Source organism: Neodiprion lecontei, chromosome 1 (genome assembly GCF_021901455.1).
Source record: "Neodiprion lecontei isolate iyNeoLeco1 chromosome 1, iyNeoLeco1.1, whole genome shotgun sequence".
NCBI classification, from domain to species: Eukaryota; Metazoa; Arthropoda; class Insecta; order Hymenoptera; family Diprionidae; genus Neodiprion; species Neodiprion lecontei.
Window position 1 is genome coordinate 23,935,518 of NC_060260.1, and position 22,965 is coordinate 23,958,482.

Genomic DNA, 22,965 nt, shown 5'->3' on the forward strand with positions numbered 1-22,965 from the left:
GCGACGAGTTTAGAGCGAGAAATTGGATTTCTCGCGAGACATCATTGTATAATTCTGGAAGCAGGATGTACGCTCAGGGATATTCGTAGAATGGCTGTAGGTAATTAATTTTCACATTGCTGCAGGATACAGTTGAGCGAGAATCAATAGGCAAAGGACGATTGTCTCTGGAGGATGAAAATTAAGCAACGCTTGTATGGAATCAACACGTAAGAGATGAAAGCTCGATATTTAGAACCGGCTGAATACACAGACGACGTGAGTTTCCGTAGAGGCCCATAATCTTTAAGGGTAGGTAGAGTGTTTTGTTTCAGTAATTTTAGCGAGGCCCTCGGCGCCCAGACGCTGTTTTGGATCTTAAACCCCTTGCGCTCAGCGGCAGCTACACACAACTTCGACGAATGTTTCATTGTCCAAATTCACGCTAGGCATTACCGAGTCGCTAATCGTGGGAAGTTCCAGACGCCAGCCGCACGTCACGTTAGACCTGCACGATAAAGGATTCATGCCTGACATTAATAGAGCCCCTCCGAATGGCCAGAATCGCATTGACTAGTCTGCTACGCGAGAGGCCTGAGCTTTCAAGTCCGCAAATTACGAGCCACGCGTGGGTATCGGTGAAAAATATCGAACACCACCATTGACCACAAGTCGACGTTTCCGCTGATGTGCTTTGTACGGAAAATCTATCCATTAATCACTTGTTCTCAGACTAACTTGGGCAAGTGGCCATTTTCTTTTCATTACGTCTTCGTGAGAATACGGGCTGGTTGTTCACGTTTATCATGTTGTCGGGTGAACTCCTGTAATATTAATTGAAGGATTGCAGGTGTTTAAATAATATTGATAGTGATTAAAAATAGTAACAAGCTGGTATTGCACACGAGTGAGAGTCACTCGCGGAATGAACAAGTCTGCTCTCTTAAAGGATGCGTGGACGACTAAACTTATTTGAAATCGAAGTGAAGCTTGGGAGAGGCAAACTTGTGGGAGAAGGTAGAAAAAACAGCATACATTTTCAGGATCTAGACGTGGTGGGATATTTATGATTAAGTTGGATTGGCCAAGAAAATGTAACGGGGATGTTAGGGGTGGTGGTTAATTTGTTATAATTTTTGAATTCGGTGAAGAGGTTGTTGTAACGATTGCACCTGAGAGAAACAATACATAGAAAAATACTGAAACGTCACATGTGGAGTGTAAGAAAGTGATTAGGAAAGTTTGGGTCTATAATCAATAGTGACCAAATGTGCGATTCCATGGTGCGAAAGTGGGAGTTTTTTTATGACTATGTTAGTCCTTGGATTTATATACAATTTAGTGCTTAAAAGTATGCTTCGTAAAGTTTATGATATTTCAACGTTTAAATTAATCCTACAAATTTATCTACTTTAATTTAAACGTGTACCTAGTGAAAGTTAGCAGCAACCACTTATGAACCAGATGTGCTGTTATAAATTATCTCTTTAAACCTAGCGAGGGTTTTGCGACGCCACAGTTAGAGAAAACGATTTTAATGCTCGGTTTAACTTCTTTGCGAGAAGCTTTTCTGCACGCACAGTTTGATAATCTAAAAATGTTTTTCGCGAACGTTTATCGGTATTCTTTATTTAATTCTTTTCGCAGAACGCTGGACGTTATGCACGTGCATGCACATTGCACACGTTTCGATAGCATCGTCCCTTCGCCTGCAGTTCGATACACCGTGAACTCCGAACGGATTCAACCAATAACGCTGACCAGTGGACCGTTCGATGTTCATGCGAAACTGCAGCTGTGCAGAAGACGGAAACTTCGCTCGTTCGAATTGCCCGTCGAACTGTAGAACGGATGGTGTTTCGGTGAAATCTCGATAGTTGTACTCCGGGTGTTCCTCCATACCTAATTCGCGATCCCTGATCGGCGTAATTTTTTAGTAAGAATTTTCAATAACGTTTACAAATTTTGAAACACGGATAAAACTGGGAGGCTACACTTTCTGGGAGAAAAACATCTCCGAAAGCAGTATAATTTTTGTCGCATCCCATGAGCTCAATTTTCTTACCCCTCTGTCTTCATCGCGACATTGTAAAAAAAAAATGGGCGACCTTCGCTGCTTGTTTCATGTTATGGGGAAATGGTGAGATTTTACAAGAAAAATCCTAGATTGATATGAAAAATTGAAGCTGACTATCCGAAGCAGTATGCAACTAGAAAATAAGCTGTTCCGAGAACAATCATTATACATCATACATCACCCATCATACATCATACATCGTATACGTAGTATTAAAGTTTGAAACCAAATTTTGGATGTTCGGATGTTTGGATGTTCAGAAAGTGATGTCACCCAAAATTTTTTTTCTCTTGAAGTCATCGATCTATAGTAATCGTCGACGACGAAAATCAGCTAGCGGGATTCCTCAGTCTGGAAACAACCACGCGGTAGAGCGGACATATGAAACTCGCGCTCCGCAGATTTCGAGTACCGGGTTCTCTACCTCATGGATTCTGTGCTCCGGGTACGCTTCCTGGTGCAACTCAAGTCCCAGGACAAGCGTCCCGTAGTTTCTACGCTCCATGTGGGCTACCTGATGAAACTCGACTTCCAGGACAAGCACTCCTGAGTTCTGGCTGTCCAGGTCCTTGACCTGGTGACTTTTGACCTTCAGGACTAATTTTCCCTAGACTTAGCTGTCCAGGTCCTCCACCTGGTGGATCTGGAGCTCCAGAGCAAGCGCTTCATAGTTCTGGCTGCCCAGTTTCTTGATCTGATGACTTTTGACCTTCCGGAGTAAGTTTCAAGTTTACAAGTTTGATTATTAAAAACTTCATGTTTTGAACTATCAAACCAATATGCATGCTTCAGATAACATTTTGAATCGAAAAAAAAAACCGAACGACCAGGATCAACAAATTGCAACTAGTGAGTAGTTGGCATAATATACAAAGGAATACATGACAATAACGTCGTTCAATTAGAGCTAAAATTGCTGTGCGTCATGTTTAAAATCTGTTAGCACTTAGCTGATTGTTCTGTGGTATTTTTTGACGAAATTTATTGTCATAAAATCACAATACGTTATACTCATATGCACGTGTAAACGTGATTTGTAGCATTATATAGAAAAATCTTACAGGTAGATTCGGTTTGCGTCACATGCATAAAGACAGTGTTCACTCTGTATACTGTGAAGCAGATACCAGAATTTTTTTGGAAGTCATCGCGCCCCAGTCTCCCCTACAACTGTGTCATCTGGTAAAACACTGACAACGAGTAAGCAAGCGTACGAGCACAAAAACCAGTTATACACTAGGCATCCGACCCCGAGCAAGCTTTAGCGAGCCAGGGTCTTGAAGGTAGTATTAATTACTCATCTCTACGAGGTCTCACATTTGTGAGAAACAAAATTCCTGGATATTTTTGACCAGTCTTTAAAAACTGAGACAAGAATCTCGCAACTACAAGTTACCACTGTTGAGATTATTGCAGGACATTTATTGTATCGCACGAAGCGATTCAACTGTCTACTGATCCACTTACCTGAAACATCTTGAACTTGGTGGCGCCAGGCTGGGGATGGCAGGTCATAGATTAAGGGCGTTTAGACTCGGAAATAGTGGACGCTGACCATGAATTGTGCGGAGTAATTCCAGGCGGCGAATTCCAGGGAGTACGGTATATACCGACCCCCCATACGGCAAGTTCGTAAGCAGCGAGCGGCGAAATGACGCCATAAATAGAAAATACAATGCAGCATAGTAGGTACGGAGCTTGCGGCAAGACTGGATCGGCTGCACCTGCGTTTCAAGGAAGTGAAATACTTCCGAGAGAAGCGTTTACCTGTCCGGAACAACCCTTCCTGACTCGCCCTGCGCATCTACCGAGTGAATTTTTCGAGAATAGAAGTAACGTTCTCACACCTCGAAAACCGCCCCGTAAAATTTCTTCGGAATTCTTTCCTTCGAGCTGCATGTGCACTACACGCTTTTATGGTCTTTCTGATGTCTGTATCCTTGGGAATAGATATTCCGGAAGGTATATAATATATAGAGCTCCTCCAAGTTTTCCCTTGACGGGTTTTCACTCCTTACAAGTAGTGCGCGATTAATCAATTAATTGGCAGCTCCGATTAATCGACAGTTTCGATTGTTCGTTTCTTCCGTGAATCGATTGATCGACGATTTCGATTAATCAAAATTTCCTCATGATAATGCTACACGTCAATCGGTATACGACTCGCAACTTATTTACCATAATCGAAATATGTTTATCTGTGACCGACGTATACAGATTCTGTACTCAGATTCTGAATTGTTACTCAGATAAATGATTTGCGATTTATATACCGATTGACCTGCATAATTATTATGAGGTAAATTCGATCGATCGATTAATCGATAATATTTAATCGACAAATCGTTGATTAATCGATTAATTTCACAGCACTACTCCTCACCCTTTAGCCGCGTCTATGACTTTTCTAGACTGCGAATGCGGACAGGCGCAGCGAGCTTTTCGCCTTACCCAGAAAGGTTAAGGAACCGAGGAACCAGAACCACACTCACCTCGTCACGCGCCCCAAGGGCTTTCTCGCTCCGAATCGTACAATCCTGGATCCCACATCTCGTAGATGCGAGAACCATTTCCTAACCTCCGGCACCCGCAGCTTGGTTTCAGAGTTTAGGCTGATGGGGTGAAATTCGGCAAATGTACAAGTGGTTAGACCGCCTGCACCGAGATCCTGATTCTCTCTTGCGGCTTTCGATGGGCGGGGTTCAAACTTAAGGAGACTCGCAAGCTCGGTTTCAGAAGGAAATTTTAAACTGTAACTACTTTTCAGTGATTAACGGTTACGGGGTTGACGTTTTATGAGACCTCGGAATTTCTTGTTGAGAGTACGAATTTGCACGACACTCGCAGTTCGTGCGGAAAGAAAAATTGCGATTTCTTTACAAGAAAATGCAGCGCGTCTTGCAAAAAGATGAACGTTTTTCAGCGAGAAAATCCGGTCGATTTATCCATTAATAATAATACACTGATGATTGAAAAGAGAGCAAGAATTTAGGGAGACAAGATTGGAACAGTTTTTAAATATTGCATCAGGGTATTCAATGCCAATTCTCATTCTCACCAAACGATTGACCATGCCATATTTTATTTTCGCCAGAGATCTTTTTCTGTTATAGAATAATCTCTGAAAACCTCTGGAGGTAATTTATTATTTTTTCAAGCTACTGGTCTTCAGCCCAAAACGTTCATTTTGTGTGACGATTTTTTGAATCGAAAACCAAACGATTCCATTTGTGGTTTTCGAAAAACAGTTGCAAAGTATTTAAAGAATGTTTGAAAAATCATGGACTGAAAAGAAGTTGTTTCGAATGAATATAAAAAATTACCATCACGGGAAAAATCCCTGGCGAAAATCATAAATGTGATTAATCACTTACTGAGTTGGCATGAAATACCTTGTATAAAATATACTGTTTACTGACATTTATTATCTTATTTTTTGAATTTCACGGTCACTTTTCGACCACCAATTCATTAATATCTCTTGACTAATTGATCCAATTTGTTTATACAAAAAGGTTGATCACCATGCAAGACCTATATTTTGGTGCGATTAGATTGAATTTTCCTTTCTATACAAAATATGAATATTTTGTATGAATTCATGCTCTTCGGTACAAATGAGACGCGTAAGGTGTTTCAACTGATATGAAACGACATCCACGTTTACTTTGACTGCATCTCTACAAGACGTCTCAAAGATTCTGACTTTAATCCGATTATATTTCAAAAGTGCATAGTTATATCCTGTAATGAGACTACGTTACGGATGAAAACTCCTTCGGGACAGACTGTAGTTCTCTTAAAATCCTCCTTCACGTTCAAGATTCGTCAAGGGAACATGAGATCCCAAAGTACTGGTGAAGTAGGGACTCTTTTGCGCTTGTTATTTGTTTGAATTACATCCAAATCCGTCCTCTTTACTCGAGCTTACTTGATTCACTGTGCTCATTTGTTAGAGCGAAACTTCAAGGTATGGGAAAGGTACCCATATTATATACGAGATATATTTATAGCCCGTATTACGTAGAAAGACGTGAGCGTTTGATTTCAAAAAGGACAAACCTTACCATATCCTACTCTGAAAAATGTATACTTTCCATTTTTTGTCAACCACTGATTTACTTTTTGCTTGTAATATACGAAGATCGCGTCATGGTTCATGAGTTACGACCTATGGCATTCGAAAAAATAGAGTCTTATTGAAAAAAAGAAATGCCTGGAAGAGTATAAAGTTCAACGATACGAAATGTACCCTCTCATTTTGTGCTTTTTTTTCTCTCCCTTCATTTCGTTTAGTTCAAATATTTCTGTTCGTCGATCCTCGGATAATATTCCACATTTCGAAATAACGTGTAATACTTCTTGCAAAGCGTCTAGTGAAGGTTGAAAATACGTTACTACAGACATATCGAATATGCTCTAACATCGAAACAGACAAATGTCCTCCCGCGGTTTTCTTCAGACCGGCGCCATTGGTTGTAAATGTTGCATATCTCGATTTTCACCCGAAGCTACCGAGTATCGTAAAATTTTGTTGGACGATGAAAAATAATGGCAAAGAATGACGGCGAGAATCCTACTAGGAGAATAAAATTTTGCTTATATTGTAGACATTTACGGGTAACGACTCGCTTCTCAGATATAGCAAGGTGTAAAAAGCTCGAAACTCACGCAACGTTGTTACATCCCATGAAATTTTTCGAAAGTTGGACCTACTGATCTCTTAGTCTGACATATAATGCTTTTACTGTTAGCGAAAATCGGAATCTGTGATCAGACCGAATTCTGTGTTTCATAATGCTGAGGCTTGTCAGTTTTGAATTTTTAAATAAAGCACACCATTTTTGCTGGTATAATTTGGTTCTAAAATAACAGTTCCAGAAAACTGGGATGACTATTAACAATCGCTCAATCTGTATACTTTGAAACACTGAAAATTTGTAAGTATTTGCGGAAGTTTAGATCTATATCCATTAGTTATCGGTTCGGATTATACAAATCGGAAGGTGTTCTGAGAAAACGATAGTATTCGTTACGTATGCAAGAACTGACTTGTATACGAAAATAATGCTGCAACAATATACACTGTTAAAAATTTCTGTATGGAACTTCTTACACTGTATTAAAAGTTTGATTCGGATACGGAACAGTGAATACACCGTAAATTTACTGTGTATTCAATTTACGAACACAATAAATTTGTTACAAAATTTAGTGAAATCAAATTACTTTTTTGTAATTGCATAGTAATTTACGTTGCTGCACTGAATTTGTAAATTTACACCTCTTTTGTACAGTAAATGTGTAGTAAATTCACAATCATTTTTAACAGTGTATATATATTTATTCTAAGTATTATGCTTTCCATCAGTTGCTGCAAGTACTTGAATGTCACATTTCCTTACTGTTCGAAATACCTCACTAGTTGCAGGGTTTCCCCTGAAAATCGTATTCCGTAGGTGCAGTGGTGGACGGGCTGACAGATGCGGGGAACAAGTTTGCGGCGTAATAATACATTTTATACACCAGGGAAGAACGGGCCAAAGCTGAGAAGAGTACCAACGCCACCCTCACCAGTACGGAAACAAAAAGAGCTTTCATTTAGACGTCACGGGCCGCCGTCCCACTTTTATATCCACGGAACAACCCGACCATCAACCGGCCTTTGATGTCGGCTAGACCGAAGCTAGATCCTGAACACTTTTACGTCATTAACACAGCTGTACAACCCTCTGCGTCACCAGAACACCGTTTCATACACACGCTCAGCGGCAGAACAAGGCGCAAATGAAAGAACCCTTCGGGCAGCTCGATATGTTTGGGACACGCAAGTTTGGCCAATGAAGACGTCTCTCTGTCACCGACACCTGATTCTCACAAGGAGCGTCCATGCTTCTTTACTACGCTAAGAATGAGAGAAATTTTTAGTTCCGCTCAGGCCATAATTATTTTCATTTTTTACCACAATCGAAAAATACAGTTCTAGGTACAAAATGAAAATTAGTTCGCTAGCCGTTACCAGAAAGTCTAGTATCCGTTACTATTCTTTCTCATTACGATCACTGTTACTATATTTTCTTGTAGCTGTTGCGAAAATTTAATGCTTGTGCAACATTAAATTGATGTTAAAGCCTTATTTAACTAAAAAAATAGAGTAAACCGAACAAACTGATTTTGCGTTGCAATTACCAAAAAATGATCGACAATAGCGCAAAATGGTTACGCGTACCTCATTTTTCGTAATTCCAACAATATTCAAACAATTCTTTTAACCATACCTGTTTTACTGAATTTTTCTACTTACTGTAAAAAATGAAATTTTCCTCAGTGTAGGATGTACAAATCGAGCTTGCATCATCATGCAGAAATAGAAAAACTTTCGACGGTTTCGGCAGAGAGGACACGGATGAACCTTTTTGGGGTTACTTTACAAACACTTTGTAAATGTTACCTTGACTTGACTGAAGTGAGCCTCTAAAAGCTTTGAAATAATTGATTCAATTCTACTACTTCCGACAACTCGCGAAAAATTTTACCGAGATTTAACAAGTTATCTACCATCGAGTTATAATATAGAGCCTTCAAATTTCAGGAATCAATAACTCTTTGTGGATGGAAGATATTGAGGAAGGCAATTTCTCGAAGAACTTTTTCAAAAGCTTTTCGGGTGGCTGATTCAAACTTTTTATCGATATTGAAAAATGAAAAACGGGCGATTCGCGATGATGGATTGAAAATAGAAAGCGAACACTTTCAGCGTCATTTCACTTTGATTTTTCATCCATCAGTTTGAACTTCCAAGTTTTTGGATCAAATTCAAAATACGCAGCTCTAAGAATCTCGGGGAATCGGATTCTACTACCCTCACTACTAACACATGCATAATCGGTCCTCTTCCTCCGGATGCGTTAGCGGTTAAGAACTCCAACAAACTGAAACGATTTTTTTCCATTCGAAGTTTCAACGCTGCTTCTTACGCTGTCTGGCGTCTATTTACAACGCCTTCAATCCCGTAACCGAATTTCTACGAATCGATCGAATTTCCTTTGAATCGAAAATTATTTGCGTATAACTAGAACGCGAATGCGGAGTTGAGAAATTTTTGCCTGCGCTGCAGTTGAGGATATCAAAGACGCGCACAGGCTGATCTATCTACTTTGCAACACTTGATGGTCTTAAATTTGCACTCAACTTTTTTCCGACTCCTTTGGGATGCCAGTAACGAGATGCCCGCGTCGGTTGTTGATTTTCAATCACAATTTCACAGATCTATAAAATTGTCATAAAAGACATTTTCGACGTTATATCTGTAAAGTCACAGAATTTTTGTCACAACAGTAACAGCATTGCGCGGGATTTTATAACGACGTGTCATTTATTCACGATTATCAATTTCGAAAATCGTAACTTGATAAACATTGATTTCAGAAAACAGCAGTGTTAGTGTGATAACACCGTTAAACTTTTCAGTATTCCCTATACAAAGTACACTTTTATTTCACCTCGATATACCGAAAGTTGTTTTTTCTGCAATTCTTAAGGTTGATGAATTTATTCATCCGAAGGTCAAGATCTAATTTTTCAGCAATATCTTGGTGAATCCAAGTGATATTCGAGTAATTGAAACAAAATTGAATATTTTGAAACTGCAGATATTTGGAGTGTGCAATTCCACAGCTACTAAATTTTTAAGTGTAGAGTACTTCACACCTTCCGCAATGGTTTTATCGCCCCTGGAAAACAGTTATCATCTTCCATCGCGAAACAAACTAACGTAATGAGTCAGCCACCCTGAAGCATTATTGCTTGATATTTGCGTCAAACTCCTTTCTTTACGAGCTTCGAGCAAAGCAGCGCATTCGGTAAAGTCTAAAACCCTCGCCAGTCTAATCACCCAAAAAAAAAACGAACGAATTCTCAATTTCCTCTTCCGCGCACCTTGAACGGCTCCAAATTAACGAAAACTTTTTTCATCTAATCCAACAAACTCGGGGTAAAAATTCCTCCCTATCTACCTCGTAATGTAAACTAGGGCCACGGTGGAGGGAAAAGGAACGAGTGTAAAAATCAAAACTTCACGCTGCGCGTTGAGCTTGCAGGGTGCGAAAAGTCAGGATCGAAAAATTGAAAAGAGATCGAGGGGTTGAACCGTGAGGAAAACGGGACAGGATGATGGACAGCGGCCCTCGCTCTACGTGGCATGGGTACGCGGGATTTTTTCATGGCATGGGAAAAACGGCGAAAGTTAGACCGACGTTATTGCGAGGGTGAGGAACACGCGAGATCGGAAGAAAGATCGTCTCGTCACGGCTGACGTGACGTGGGACAATCGACGCGGAGCCTGACCCAGTAATTAGCGGAGAAGCTCGCAAGTGGAGGTCGTCCAATAGGACAGCCGATTGACGATCACTTTTTTTTTTTTTTCTTTACCCACTAATGGGCGAAAATATGGAGTCCCTTGTTTCACAATTCCACTATGTGGTCATTTATTATCGCCGGCCAACCGTGATCGAGAAAATTACATTCAAAGTGAGACTCGGTGTACATGTAATACCAGGGTTCTGAATTTCGGATTCCAAGCGGCGAAGTCTGGCCAGACACTATTAGTTTAAGTCAGCAATATCTCCGTCTGAACTGCCCTTATTGAATCCGTCGGTCGCCCTCGTCGGAACCGATGGAACCAGGAAATACGTACACAGTCGATTGTGTTTCTGTTTCGGAGAGCTGTGAGTACCGCACAATGATATTAAGGATCCATGGGACGTACAGTCTGGTCGGAAACGGTGTTGGAATAAAGGCTTGGAGAGTCTGATTTGAGATAATCGAGTTGCATGTAACTAAGAATGATCCCTTGGTATGGAAATGTGTTCGATAACTCTGAATTTCAAAACGCGATAACGTCTTTACGTAAATAACTTCGGAGAAATACCATCGTTCTATTAATTTTTAACGAAAAATGTACAGTTTTTGTTTGATTTTTACCGACAGTAGCTCGTTTTCTTCGTGATTAAGTTCGCCATTGATAATAATAACGTATTTCAATCGTTGTACTTGAATTTGAACACTTTTAGAATATCGCAATTTTAAATTTGCCTGAATCCCTTAAGATTTCAAATTTTCTAGTGGCTATATTTTCGAAAGTAATGAAGATAATTTAACGAAGTGAGAGATATCGGGAAATACTCTTTACACTGATGTGATATACTTTTTCTTATGGCCATTTTAACTTCGTTGACTGATTTCTTTGATCTCCTTTTTTTTACCACTGACTCCCAGTTTTTACATTCTGAACAAATATGGTTGTATTCGTTTACTGACCATGCACGAACTAACCAAGTGCCAAAGTGAATCCATGACGGAATATTATCGAAAAAATTAGATCTTCTTGTCTTATGACGTCACGCACCGAGGTATAAGTTTTTGTTCTAAATAACCATGCTGCAAATATTGAAAGTTATAAATCGACTCCTTTGTCACTGAATCACAAGTTTCTCGTTCGCAAATCATAACGATAGTGGATAATGGACTTTTTTTTCACCTCCGGACGAGAGCGAGAACAAATCTGTCTGTAAAAAAACAAAACAATATAATTCCTCTAAAGTTGTTAATAAAAAGATGTTTAAAACTAAAAATCAAAGTTCAAACATTTCTCCGTACAGCAATGGGAACTTTTTTTTATTTTATTTACCTTGACGGTTCAATTACACTTTTTAAATCCTTGTTTAGGCATCTTTTTGTTGCTTCGACACATTTTTGAGCCGACTGTACATGCCGGACATCTTCAAACGAGATATTCATCCCCCACGGGTCGACTTCTCGGATAGAGGAAGCTTACCGCATCCGAAAATCGTACGTGTATACATTTATTATGCTCACCCTTCACCGAAGGGGTGAAGCGGGTTGAAACAAGTGGTGACTTTGATCCGAAGTTACCTTCGCGTGACTCGGATGAATTTTTCATCCAACGAATTGCTTATCGTTTTATACAGCTAATTATAGGGTTGGAGAATAATTTTTTTACGGCCAAAGTAATGATCTGTTTCCTCCCCCCCCCCCCCCCCCTGTAATAACAGCCCGCGCGCTTCATCAACACGCTTCTCCGTTGCACGCCGTGCCATTTCCCTAATCAAAGTCCTCCTTTTACGAATCATTCTTCTCACTCGCAGTTTCAACTCGATAAAATTTCACAATTCTGGGGTAATAAATTTAACCTCCTGCGTAAAACATTGATGGGAAATCAAATATCGAACTGCCGGGAGAAAATTGGGAATGATGGGGTGGGAGCTTTTCCTGGAGGACATGTTTTCCCGCGGTTTTGCGTACGACGTGTCCTTGAGTTGGAAAGCACATTTACACGCCCTTAACGAGGAGAATAAGCCGGCGCATATAGGGACTGTTTAAGTAACCGAGATTAAATAAGCTGTGTAGGCGTGGCTGTGGCATTAGAGTAATTATATCTCGGTTAATTATGTTGTGGCTTCCATGCCACGCTTTTAATTATGAATAATTTAAGTACACCAACCTGCCTGACTACCTACCGCGGCGCTGCTGTAGCGCTAAACTCCTTCAGATACCTACACCGTAAGCTGCGAGTGTTTTTACTCGTAAAAAGATTTTTTCCTCTTAGCCGTGCATCAAGCACGCCAAACGCGCCGATTATTATCTTTGTATTTTTCGCCCAAGCTGCGGGATGAATTTATTATATTATATATGACCACGGTTTTTACACACTTTTCACGCAAATCCGGATCCAAGAGAATTTTCGCCTCACCGTCGGGAGATAGGATCGAATTTTTCACGCAATTAATTTCCGACATTATCAACTGCTGAGAAATATCTTACGTGCTCTTAATACGGAATATATTATGTTAGGCGACAATGAGAAACGTAAGCCGATTTTTAGATTTATTTTACACTTCTCAGCTCTTTGACATGTACAAAGCTACTTCGTTAACCTTTTGCTTCTTTTCCCTTATTATTTAAATGCTGCTTCATTGAATTAACCGAATGAATTTTAAGGTTTGTGTGCATACGAACAAGTAAGTAAGGCCACGTAAACGTGAACCAACGCCTCTGAAGAAAAAGAAAATCGTTGCTTAACAATTTTTTGTAAAAATGATGGAACAAAATCTGTCAAGTTCTCCATATTTTCTAAATTAACCCTTTGACTCACACATTATTGTGCTGAGTCAACTTTTATAACAAGATGATATTCCATGGTTCCTGGAGTCGCAAATTATAAATCAAATCAGATTTCAAAAATTCAAAATGGCGGATCCAATGTGTAGGACAAAAATTTCAAATTTAATCAAATCCGGTCAAAAAACTCTAAGCACAGGTTTTCGGGTTCGCTAATAACAAACCTGAAATCAGATTTTAAAAATTGAAGATGGTGTATCTAATATAGTGGCGGAAAATTTCAAATTTGATCGAATACGATCAAAAAATTCTATGCAGGACTTTTCGGGGTCACTAATTGGATTCAGAGTTTCCAACAATAGTAATCCACATTATATCGCAACAATTACTCTCGAGTATTGAAAATCTATTAGTATACTGTCAGAAATAGCAAAAAAATCGCAAAGAAACACATTGAAAAGTTTTCTAAATATACAAAATATGGATATAAAATAGGTGGTAAGAATATTTAGCGCTCCGATTCAAATTTTTAAGAAAGTTGATCACCTGTGAAAAATCCACACGAATATGGGATATAGGATGTTTGGCGTATTATACCCGCTGCTTATTTGGGATAGATAATGTATTATTGTACGACATCCATATATTAAACAGTGTATAGATATATACGATATACACATACATATATCATGCCGCTTTTCGATTACAGTTTACACGCCCTGAGTTGCGATACCCGGTATTTTCATTGTTTGGCCGTTCCCACTTTAGCTCTTCCCGATAATCTTGATCCCCCGAAATGAGAACGCGCTGCGCCCGTTGAAATGAGGTATTCATAAATTTTCCCTCGCGATACATTTGCATACCCGAAGGTGGGACATAATCCTTGTCCGGTTGGTGGAAATTGAAATTTACTCGTTATATTCTCTATGGAAATTGAGACGGTCGCTTTTGACCTTTGATCCGGTAACTCGAAACGGACATTTCCCAAGGATTATCCTAGATTTCGCAAGACTCGAACAAATTACCCACAGTGACAAAAATTTCATTTGTCACAGTAACTAGAAAAATTCAGTAAAACTGGTATCGTTAAAAAAACTGTTTGAATATTGTTTATTTACATTAAATTTTCGCAACAGTTACAAGAAAATATAGTAACAGTGATCGTAACGAGAAAGAATAGTAACGGATACTAGACTTTCTGGTAACAGCGACAAAACTAATTTTCATTTTCTACCTATAACTATATTTTTCTATTGTGTTAAAAAATGAAAATAGTTAAGGACTGAGCGGTAACCGGAACAAAAAATTTCTCTCAGCGCAGACGCGTATTCTTTTAAGCCTTAACCGAACTTGCGTCGCTCAACGATTCGTGACGTTACATCGTAAAGGATCTGATCGAAGCAAATTTCTGTCTATTTCATAAGTGTAATAAATAACGACAAATGATCATAAATAATACACGAATTTCCGTACGTCGTTTGAAATTGTTTGATAGAATTTCATGTTGAAAAGCACGGGGGGCAGATTTCAAGAAGTGTTAACCCGTCGTCTCCACGCCCAACTAATTCCCATACAATTATACGATTCTCGAAAGCGAATGCTGAAGTTTATCAATTCGAGATACACCTGAAAGTTTAAATACTTCGAAATCCAATTCATGCTCAATTGAAACTTCTGAATTAATCCGGTTCTTAAATAAACCCGGCATTCTCTCAGCTATACAGTCTGTGCATTAAACTCCATTCTACATTTTATACTTCTCTCTCTCTCTCTCTCTCTCTCTCTCTCTCTCTCTCTCTCTCTCTCTCTCTCTCTCTCTCTCTCTCTCTCTCTCTCTCTCTCTCTCTCTCTCTCTCTCTCTACCTGTCTGTGCGACTGTTCTTCCGTCTTGATTTGTATTATTTATTCTTTCTACTCCCTTAGCAAACCACAACGAATCACGGAAGACGAATATAAATCGACCGATACTGCGGATGATATTTACAAGTATCCAACTGTGATTGATTTCTGTTTCAGCGACGGCAGCGTGGCCTCGACAGGAAGCTCCTTGCCCAATTTCGGAGGACTTCTGCATGAACGGTGGAACCTGCTTGTTCTTTGAGACCGTCGGTGAACCAGCCTGCAGGTGAGCTATGAGCCTTTGTTTCTTTCATCCACTTTCCACTTTCTGTTCTTTTACCCAAAAATAAAGAATTCCCAGCTAGCAAGCTCGTCAAGAATGAGTCGATTTAGGGACAGGGGAGAGTATGAAACGTTGAACGATTTCCGGCCGAAGAAAAGGCGAAGAATCTCGTTCGCTCCGCTGCGGGGAAAAATTCACGTAAAACCAAATTTTCTTCAACTCGACTGAGACTTCTTTGCGGATGATAAAATGTAGAAACGTAACTATCATGCTCGTTTAGCAGAACCGTCGCAATTTCACTCGATACCGAAAATTTTGAAAGGTTTTTGCCACCGAGAGCGGTATTTTCAAACGCAATGTCATATGTGGGCGCAAACTGCGCTCTCTGCTTTATTGGAGAAAAACATGGATGTGTTGATTCAAGGAGGGTGGTCAATAAGATACTTATATTTTCCATCATACGTATTACGAAATAATCGTACGTTGAGTATCAGTCAAATTATTGTATTCGTAGACGATGAAGATCTCTTAAAAAGTACGAAAACGGAAAATACTGGATCTGCAAACGAAAGCTGTGACGTCGATGCTTTGTCTAAAGTCGTTTCAAAAATGTCGATTTCACAAAAATACTTTCTTCTACAAGTTATATGCCGCTATTATGATAAGAAAATCTATTCGAGTGAATTTATAGGAACTAGTTTCGTGAACATGATCGATCAACGTAGAATAAAATCGGGTAGATTTATGACCATCGTCACGGATGATGAAGGAATAAACATTTCTGGAAGAGTCTTATTCGAGTCCAAAATTGCAGGCGCATAACTAATGAACAATTCACAGTATATAAATGTTGAAAAGTGTCGCATCTACAATAATCTGCGAAGGAAATTTTCCAATTCGTCCAAGTTTCCAAAAATCCCATCGTCTTAAAAGAAATTTCAAACGTCTTACAGCCTTAGACAACACGTGAGGATAAAAATTGAACGTTCAGCTTTGTCGATTCGCCCGAGCTTTGTCTCGGTGCAGTTTTGCCTACAGACTAGATACCGCAGCGTCGCAACTTTGCGCAAACAAAATACGCAATAAAGAATCCTCCCGAGGGAGGAAAAGAACAGAGAAAGGATACCGACTTTGGTTATACCGGCACGGTTTATTCTTGAGACCCTCTGGCATCCAGCGAAAGCTCAACCGTCCTTGGCTTAGACGGTGAACGTTTTCCCCAATTTCCCAGAGATCTCGCTTGATTTATTTACAGAAAAGATTTTTACCCGCAAAGAAAACAAAGCCATGGTTCGTATAAGGTTTATGCCCACCGATTCAGCATTCCTGTCGCATATTGCGCCCCGCGCTTTCCTTTAACCCCTCACTCTCAAACTCCTACTCTTGTTCTCCTAAACGGGTGATGTAAAAAGCATTTTGTCGACGCTTTAAACCGCGAGCTTAATTGTCGCCGTCGGTTGACTTTCGTTCGAAATCCCCGTTCTTTAAAGTCGACACCTGTTTAAGCAATTTCAAAACAATTACACCTTTTATACTACGATTCTGACACAGGTATTTATATTAACCAGTTCAAATTTCTTATTCGAAATCGAAAATTTTAGCATAGCCGTGTTTGTTCTTGATTCCGAAAAGTCACTTACCGATTGTTTTTGTTGGAAAAACTCTTCAAACTCTCACGATCTCCGAATACAAAATTACTGCGACCACCGAACTTCTGCAGAATTTATACAATTCTGGCCACGTTTTTGCTAACTTCTCGTTCCTCTGTTTTCAAAGAAAAAAGGAAGTTATTGTAATTACCCCGAAAATGAAAAGTTGATTTTTGAAGTTTAGAGAATCACCTTCAATCGGTTCGTACGTATGTGATTAATTTTTTTGTCCGACTATATCTGTAGAACGAATTACCGGATTTCAATGATTTTGGTCTTAATCATTGCGGTTTTTCCAAACTCAGAACTGATTGGATTTTGGCTTTGATTCGTTCAGCAACTTTTGAATTATTTAAATACCAACATCCAAGAAATTAAATAAAAATGATGATATCTTGAGAATGGACGAATGAATTCGAAAGGTTTTCTGGTTCGCTGATCGCGAATCTAAATTCGGATGTGCAAAGTCTAAATTTGGCGTATCCAATATGCTGAAAAAAAAAACTATAAACAATTGAATATTTATGAAAATTGGTACTCGAAGGTTCGTTGGGTGGCTGATCACGAATCAGAGGTCAGGTTTGCGAAATCCAAAATATCGAATCCAATATGGTGGGGAAAAAATCTAAAAATATTCTGATTTTGGTAAAAATTAGTAGGCGAAGATTTTTTTGATCACTGACAACGAATCCACGGTCAGACTTCTAAAATTTGTAGTGGTGGACTCGTTATAGTGGTTCAAAATAAAGAGTCGTAATATTTTCATGTAATATTGTACCTAAGGGATTTTAAATCCTTAATCACGAATCTGAATTTGTAATTCGAAATTCGAATTGGATATTGATACTTTATTTTATTCTACGAACTTGAAACCTGCAGTGTGAAAACGGGAAGTTCAAGGACTTGCTCTCGGCCAGCGTAACGCCGCTTGTTTTTCGATGCATCAACGTTCAATTGACCAATTTCCGAATCGATACATGATCAATGTAAAATAAGGTCACTAAATCTTAACTATCTAGATTCGCTACTTTTGGTTCTGCAATCATGACCGTATCAAATGCAGAAAAATGGAACTCTATTCAATTACGGTTTTAGATTGCTCAGTTTTCACTAATAAAAACGATTTCGTACTCTCGCTTTCTGCACGAAACAGAAGGTCCTTCGCGATTACATCAACGGTCCTGTTATCCACGAAAGCTCGAACGGCTGTTTATTGGGGACTTTGGATCGAATTTAACTCCGGCTTTTGTTTTCAATTTCTTTCTCCACCTGCACCCCCGTCTCCCTGTTTTGAATTTGAAACGTGCGTTTGAGAAATAATTCCATTATACCTTCGTACGTTCGCATTCTTAGAGAAAATAAAAAAAAAATTGTGAGTAAATAAAAAATATTTGTTATACCGCAAAACCGTAGCGCAAAAGGTATGCTCGTATACAGTAACGTAGCAACGCCCCTTCAATTTACCGTAAGCTGAGGCTGACGAGACTTGAAGATCTGGAAAAGGGCTGACATATTTGCGAACCGAGAGCACTGCCGGGAGGATTTCTCTTTTGTGAAACACACAAGCAAAAAGGCTTGTCTCTCGATTTCGGGTAAAATTTCCCTCGCGTACCACGCTCTTGGTATATAGGTTCCCCCTCTTCCTCCGGGATATCCTACCCAGTTTGCCATACGAATCCCCAGATATTTGACCGAGAATTAGAAGATTGCGTAGCCCCGATGAATTGGCCGATTGCACCGCGCGGGGCGTGGTTGAAATTCCGAATTTGAAAAGTTCCAAATCCGCCAGTTTTCGAATTTTTTGGTGGCGGAACTTAGTTAAGAAATCAAACTTTGACAAAACTTCAAAGTTTCAAATGGTCCGAAACCTGACGCTCAAAGTTCCGAAAGTGCGAAAATGGGAGAGTTAAAAAATCAGAAACACTGAAATTCCGAATGATCGAAGATTTTCAGTTCTGTGAATTTCTAGCTTGGTGAAATTTCACAAGTTTGATCTTACTTTGTGTTGGATTTTCGATATTTTTACGATCGAAATTTTGCACTGAGAAAAATTTTATTTGTCATAGTAACTAGAAAAATTCAGTAAAACAGGTATCGTTAAAAAAACTGTTTGAACATTGTTAGAATTACAAAAAACGAGGTACGCGTAATCATTTTGCGCTATTGTCGATCCTTTTTTGGTAATTGCAACGCAAAATCAATTTGTTCGATTTACTGTACTTTTTTAGCTAAGCAAGGCTTTAACATCAATTTATCGTTGCTTAAGCATTAAATTTTCGCAACACTTACAAGAAAATCTAGTAACAGTGATCGTAACGAGAAAGAATAGTAACGGATACTAGACTTTCCGGTAACAGCTAGAAAACTAATTGTCATTTTCTACCTAGAACTATATTTTTGGATTGTGGTAAAAAACGAAAATAGTTAAGGACTGAGCGGTAACCGGCACTAAAAATTCACTCTAGATTTACGGTTTTTCCGATTCTTTACACCAGCTCGTTAAGTAAATTAGGCTGTGTGAGTATATTCACTCTATCGAAACTCTATTTTTCGGAATACCGCATTCTCTATCGGAACTTTGTTCCATCCTAAGTTGAACTTTCGGAATCTTGCATTTCGAAACTCTAATCCGTCGGATTTTCGACCATTCCGTACTTTGTCGTTTCTCCAAAGTTCGATTTCTTCACTTCAAGTTTCGCCACCAAATAATTTCCTCCCCGCTCTGTAATAAAGGCTCTTCACATAGGCGATTGAAAAAAGTTTACAGGAAATGTCCATTTGCCCAGCGTAGCGAAACCTGTACGCGTGATTAGCCAGCCTATCCGATTCTCCCTTAGGACCGATACGCATCGGCCAATCTAACTGACGAGTCACGGGCCTTCGGCCAATCACAATACCAGCCTCGGACCAAAACCTACCTTCGAGAGCTTCCGTCGGGCTTGATTTATGCTCCGGGGAGCCTCCGGCTGTCGAGCCGTTAACTGATCGCCCACGATTTCTGCTCCTTCCTGCCTTACGCAGATCCCGTCCATCCGCGCCGTTTTTTTTTTTTTTTTCCCCCGCAGCGAGGCTAATCATCTTCTACTTATTTTCACCCTTGTTTCCACTTACGATTTTCCAGACAATCTCTCTTGCTCGGCTTATGAACCGTCGTGATTCATGATGTATGGAGCTTAGGCATTGAATAGATTATTTACATCGCAAGCGTTTGAAATTGAAACTCTCATAGCGCCGTTTATTATACGGAGATAAATTTTCTTGTTTTAGTTACTCTAGAGTTCTTATTTTTATTCATTTCACACCATGACCACATAATCTGGACTTTCTTATTGTTCTTTTTAATTGCGGTCACTCGTTTGTGCACTTTTTCTGACTATTCCGATAATTTGTTGTTGACGCACCATAAATTGTTGTTAAAGTTTGGTTGAATTGATAAACACAAATAATTTTCCAGCAGTTTTAATAAGTGTAATTTTTCTCAGTCTGAGCGAAGCACACGAATCGTATTCAATTGTAGTACATCGTGGTTTCGATGCTAATTTTATCCGAAATAAACTCACTTGAAGTCGTATCTGGCTTTTGTCATTTTAATGAAATCGAATTCAACAAAGGATTCGATTTAGCGATTGCGATCTTCAAAACAAGCAATGAACGGTAAAGAAATTTAAAAAATTATCAGTTTCTCAAATTTTTGGATATCTCTTACAATCGAAGGCTCGCAATTAAAACTTGACATGGCAAAAGTCAGATGGTAATTATTCTAAAATCTAAACAATCGTAGAGTTTCTATAAAAAAAATCATGTACAAGTTTTACCAGTTGTACGAGTTTGCGTTAAAAGTTGATGTCCCTCCATCAAATTCGATTCCAATGACTTGTATCTTTTTTGCTAACGATTAATTTATGTTTCTACTTTCCGACAAACGTTGTAAAACATTTTTTAAAACAAAGGCGTTCCGGTTTCTCTAAATTTCAGCGCGACGAGTGGCAGTGTGAAAGCAAAATTTATCGACTCGGTGAAACCGTTCAAATATCAATCTCGGTATTAATAGATTCATATTATCAAGGAAATAGAAAAATTCCACAAGACTTGGTGTAGGAATCGCTGGAAAATTTTAAGGATTCGGTAACCGATTGCCGAATAAAAAGAATCGTTACACAAATTTAGCGGGCGATACCGTGAAGGGATTCCCCCTGCAGATTCTGCGGGGGATGAAAATAAAAGTTCCCAAGAGAGAAACATCGCCTGTGAGAGGCTGACAAGGGGAGACCGTCCTGGTCACACTGTCCAACCGGGCGATGCTGACCGATGACGAGGGTTTATTGGCTTTATCGGAAAATAAGGTCACCCGAAAAAGGCTCTGGCACTTCCCCACCTCGCAAGCAAACGGCCATTTTCTGTGAAAACTTTTTTGACGGGCTCCTCATTTCCATTATCTCGTCGTATAATTATAAACGGAATGACGGATGCGTATCGTTGTCATTTATGCACAACGGTTAAGAGTTGCAGATACTGTAAACTTTAGTTTCTCGTTTCACAAATTTAGCGTTACAAGGTGATGAAACTTTTGGGAATTGCAGAGTACGAAGTGTGATAAATAGTCTCATAGATTAGGTACCGAAAAAACTTTATGTACGATCGTGAAAATCTTTTGAAATCGTTGTAGATAGTGACAGAATAATTTCACGCTACGGTTATTTTCAGAAACCTTCGGTGTGCTTGCTTGCATAAATTATGACTGATTTGTAGAACAAAAAATTTCTAGATCTGCAGTATTATTTTCATCAAAGAAATGCGTGTAATTTATAATTGTACAAGTCATTTTTAACGAACGAGGTTAATTACAAAACTGTTTTGATCCCGTTCACACATATTCTGACATTAAACTCTACAAACGGGATTTTTTTGTCTGTATAACTATCAACTGTTTTTATCCGACGTGGAAAATTAACGCAAAGGATACGGATTCCGGCAATCTGCAACTAACTATGATTTATTGGTAATCTACTACTAACTAATTATGGTTAGAAAACATTATCAAGTAATCCGTTATCAAATATTTTCTAAGGACGAAGCACGCTGATGAAATTTTTTTTTCTTATTTTTATTATTGTCCTAGAGTAATTGAAAATTCTCAATAACGAATCGACTAAAACCACTTGATGAATAAACCCAACCCTTCGCTAATGTTAGAAATTATAAAAAATTTCACTCGTGGATCCAAGTATTTTTTAACTTTTTCAAACAACAATTACAACCTGCCTGGGAGAATCTGCATTATAATTCTTATCATAAATCAAAGTAAAACCTCGTACCAGTTCCGCGCAAGAGAAGCAAATGTTGTACAACTTCTCCAGAAGTCTGAAAGAACAGCATCTTTTTTTTATTCATTCACTGTTATCATCATCATTCCGGCAAAAATATTCTATCTCCTCTCATTCTCCCTCTGGTTCTTATTCTTTTCTTTTTTCCCCATTTTACCCATTGTTGCGGTATCGGCCAAAAAGTGCGTTCAAATGTAAACTTTCTTCCGGACCCTCTCACCGGTGAGAAAACCGTAAATCTTTTCTCATCCTCGACTCATTTGTTCACTTTTGCCACCCTCGACTTTACCCTCCCTGGCTCTCTTATTCGACGAAATAACACGTCAAAATGTACACGAAACCGAATCAACGGCTAAGGAAGTACCTAACGGGTCAATTTGCAGAAGACGCGCGTCTTTTTATCCGTATAAAATTCACCCGGCAAGAAACCTGCAGGACTGTGAGCTTTCTTTTTATCCGTCCAAAGTATCCGCACGTGTCGCAGCTGACTTTGCGATTTGTAGTTGTCACTCAGCCATGGACAGATATCCGAACGGGGCTTCTTGTTAAATCGCATTTGATAGATATCCGCCTCCTGACGCAAATGGCTTCTTGGATTGGTTTTCACTCAAAAACGAAGCTCGGCTCACCCCGATCGAAAGGGTCGGTCCGGTATCACCCCGGAATTTTAACTCG

General features: G+C 39.2%; 1 protein-coding gene across 2 annotated transcripts in view; it reads left to right on the forward strand.

The window, feature by feature from the left end:
* Positions 1-22,965, forward strand: part of LOC107221220 (protein vein) — a 266,850-nt gene that overhangs the window by 183,421 nt on the left and 60,464 nt on the right. For both annotated transcript variants that reach the window (XM_046735604.1, XM_046735596.1), the window contains exon 4: positions 15,212-15,320. In XM_046735604.1, the coding sequence (XP_046591560.1) occupies positions 15,212-15,320 (109 nt within the window). The remainder of the gene's footprint in view (positions 1-15,211; positions 15,321-22,965) is intronic.